The following is a 2,500-nucleotide window of genomic DNA, read 5'->3' on the forward strand; positions in this document are numbered from 1 at the left end:
AATTGTTGAGCAGCCCCACTGAAGCTCTAGATTGCATTAGTTTAACCATGATTACATTTAAGCACAAATTTATCATACCAAATATTCAGTCTTTACTGTAAATTTTATATACCTTGCAAATGATCACTCTGGAGTTGTTTGCGCAGCTCTTTTAGGAATAGTAGTGACCTCTCGGTATCGCAGCAGCTGTTCAAACAGGTACCTCAATTTTGTTTCAAAATAAGAGTGCTATAAACTTGTATTTGTAGGCAGTCTGCAGTTATCATTCACCAGAAAGGGAAGAAGAAAACGAAGAAGTTCGAGCTTCAGGATTATGTGGCGCTGAGAATTAATAAAATGGAAAAGGAAACGTCCCTTCATCCAAATGTGCTACTTGCTCAAATTGTAGAACTTGAAGGGTATTGTGCCAAAATAATCATCACAAAATTTGGGTTTATCACTACAAACAGGCTCAGCAAAATTAAAAAAAAAATCAAATACTTTATTTGATAATTCAAAGGAAATAACACTTACAAGAGCCTACAAAATGGCTTCTGATAAATAGATTATGAAAGTTTTGTTTTTACTTGCTTTTGATTATTACGAATTCAAGTAAAGCAAAAGACAGAGCAAATAACAAAACAAATTAAAAATCAACAATACATCATTTATGTTTCATTTTTTTTGTTCCTTAGCAGATAATTCAATATTGTTGCTCCTCTGCCCTCCTAAGGAGATTCATCAACGAACGCGGTCCTGCTAAAAAGCTTTGAGATAGAAAAGTAGATACGGATATCATGCACAGTATGCCTAACCCCAACCTTAATGCTAACCATTTAAAATCAGTGCCAAGACTTAACAACCATTTGGGTTTTATAAAAGTCTCATGAAAAAAAAATTAAGCTACACTAAGTTCATCCACTCACCTCTACGACCAAGTTACTTACCAATATATTACACGTACTTGCTAATAATTGATGGGTTTTTGTTGATGTTTCCTAATTTCAATTTCAACCTAGTTTAAAATAAAATGACCTAGGTTGAAATTTAAATTAACCTGAATTTGAATTTAACTGTAACATGTATAAAACAAAAAGAAGAGCATGTTCGTTACGAATCTTTACCACATGCTGGAGTTCATCCACTCACCTCTACGACCAAGTTACTTACCAATATATTACACGTACTTGCTAATAATTGATGGGTTTTTGTTGATGTTTCCTAATTTCAATTTCAACCTAGTTTAAAATAAAATGACCTAGGTTGAAATTTAAATTAACCTGAATTTGAATTTAACTGTAACATGTATAAAACAAAAAGAAGAGCATGTTCGTTACGAATCTTTACCACATGCTGGAGGATTTAGGCTGTGCTAATGGCTAAAAAATAGGGCGCTTTCCTTTCGTCAGAACTGACAGGCCAGAGCCGTCAGTTCGCAAAGAAAATGCAACAATTTGAAGGAACACTTGCATCCCGTGCATTCTTCTGGAGGAGTATATAACATCATAACATCCACGAATTGTGTTTTAACAGAAATTAAAATCTGAATGCGTTGTAGAGGTAGTCCTTCCAAATGCCCGGTTTGGCCGGTCAGTTCTGTAAAAAGGAAAGCGTGCTAAGGTTCATTCCACAAGATCGAGCCATATTTTCTTCCCTGCCTTGCAACAAGGAGACATTCTACTATGTCATCATAAAAATCAAATGGAATCTTGTGAACGAAGAGTCTCTTTTTCATATTCGAACCAAGTGCCCACTGCAAGTCCTTGATAGAGAGCCAACATAATGCTCGCACCCATTTGCCGTAACATTGCTGGCCAACCCAGTGAAGAGCCCGCGGTATGTACTCTGGTTGTTCACCACGTATGCCACCTGGAGCCAGCGGATGCTGTTGTAATGATGCGTACAGTGTTTCATCAGGGACGTAAGCGTCTTTAAGAAATTCTGTAAAATCTTTTCCAATCTTACTGTGTACTACAAACTCCATAAATTCTTTCGTGGCGACAATATGTGTTGATCCTTTATAAATTGCAATGTTGTGAGGGGGTGGTGATTTTGTCACGCCAGTGTTGTAGATCTGATGGTTTACCAATGTGTGGGAATACGTAGTTCGCCCTTTGTTGTGTTCGGGAATAGGAAAACTCTCTATACCATTCGAGTCGTTAAGCATTCGCAAAGCTGCTACAATTTGATTGTTCTCATATAATGGAAAATCTTGTCCAACTAAACTAATATGATATTTCCAATCCACAGAAGACTTTAAAAGCTCCTCCATGCAATAGAGTTGTGCTTGAACTATTGAGAAATGTCCCCAGACTACATCAGCGCTTTTTCGTGATATAAACACATTTGGAAGGCACCGTATCATGGCTCGTATGGCTTTACGAAAGACGTTTGGAGATTTAATATCAATATGAATACAGTAAATATTATTAGGCATGTAGACAGCTTGGAGAAGTCTTTCCAGCAGACGAGCATTCTTATACACAGTAAGTGAAAAGGCAATTGGTAGACCTTTTTCTTC

At 36.7% G+C, this 2,500-nt stretch overlaps 1 protein-coding gene across 9 annotated transcripts in view; it reads right to left on the reverse strand.

Moving 5' to 3' along the window:
* The window catches only part of LOC137992577 (beta-1,3-galactosyl-O-glycosyl-glycoprotein beta-1,6-N-acetylglucosaminyltransferase 3-like), a 29,186-nt gene that overhangs the window by 114 nt on the left and 26,572 nt on the right, over positions 1-2,500 (reverse strand). For all 9 annotated transcript variants that reach the window (XM_068837981.1, XM_068837979.1, XM_068837982.1 and 6 more), the window contains one exon: positions 1-2,500. This exon is cut by the window's left edge; it is cut by the window's right edge and continues 162 nt beyond it. In XM_068837981.1, coding sequence (XP_068694082.1) covers positions 1,595-2,500 — 906 coding nt within the window. In that variant the 3' untranslated portion in view covers positions 1-1,594.

Source organism: Montipora foliosa, chromosome 2 (genome assembly GCF_036669935.1).
Source record: "Montipora foliosa isolate CH-2021 chromosome 2, ASM3666993v2, whole genome shotgun sequence".
Taxonomy (NCBI): domain Eukaryota; kingdom Metazoa; phylum Cnidaria; class Anthozoa; order Scleractinia; family Acroporidae; genus Montipora; species Montipora foliosa.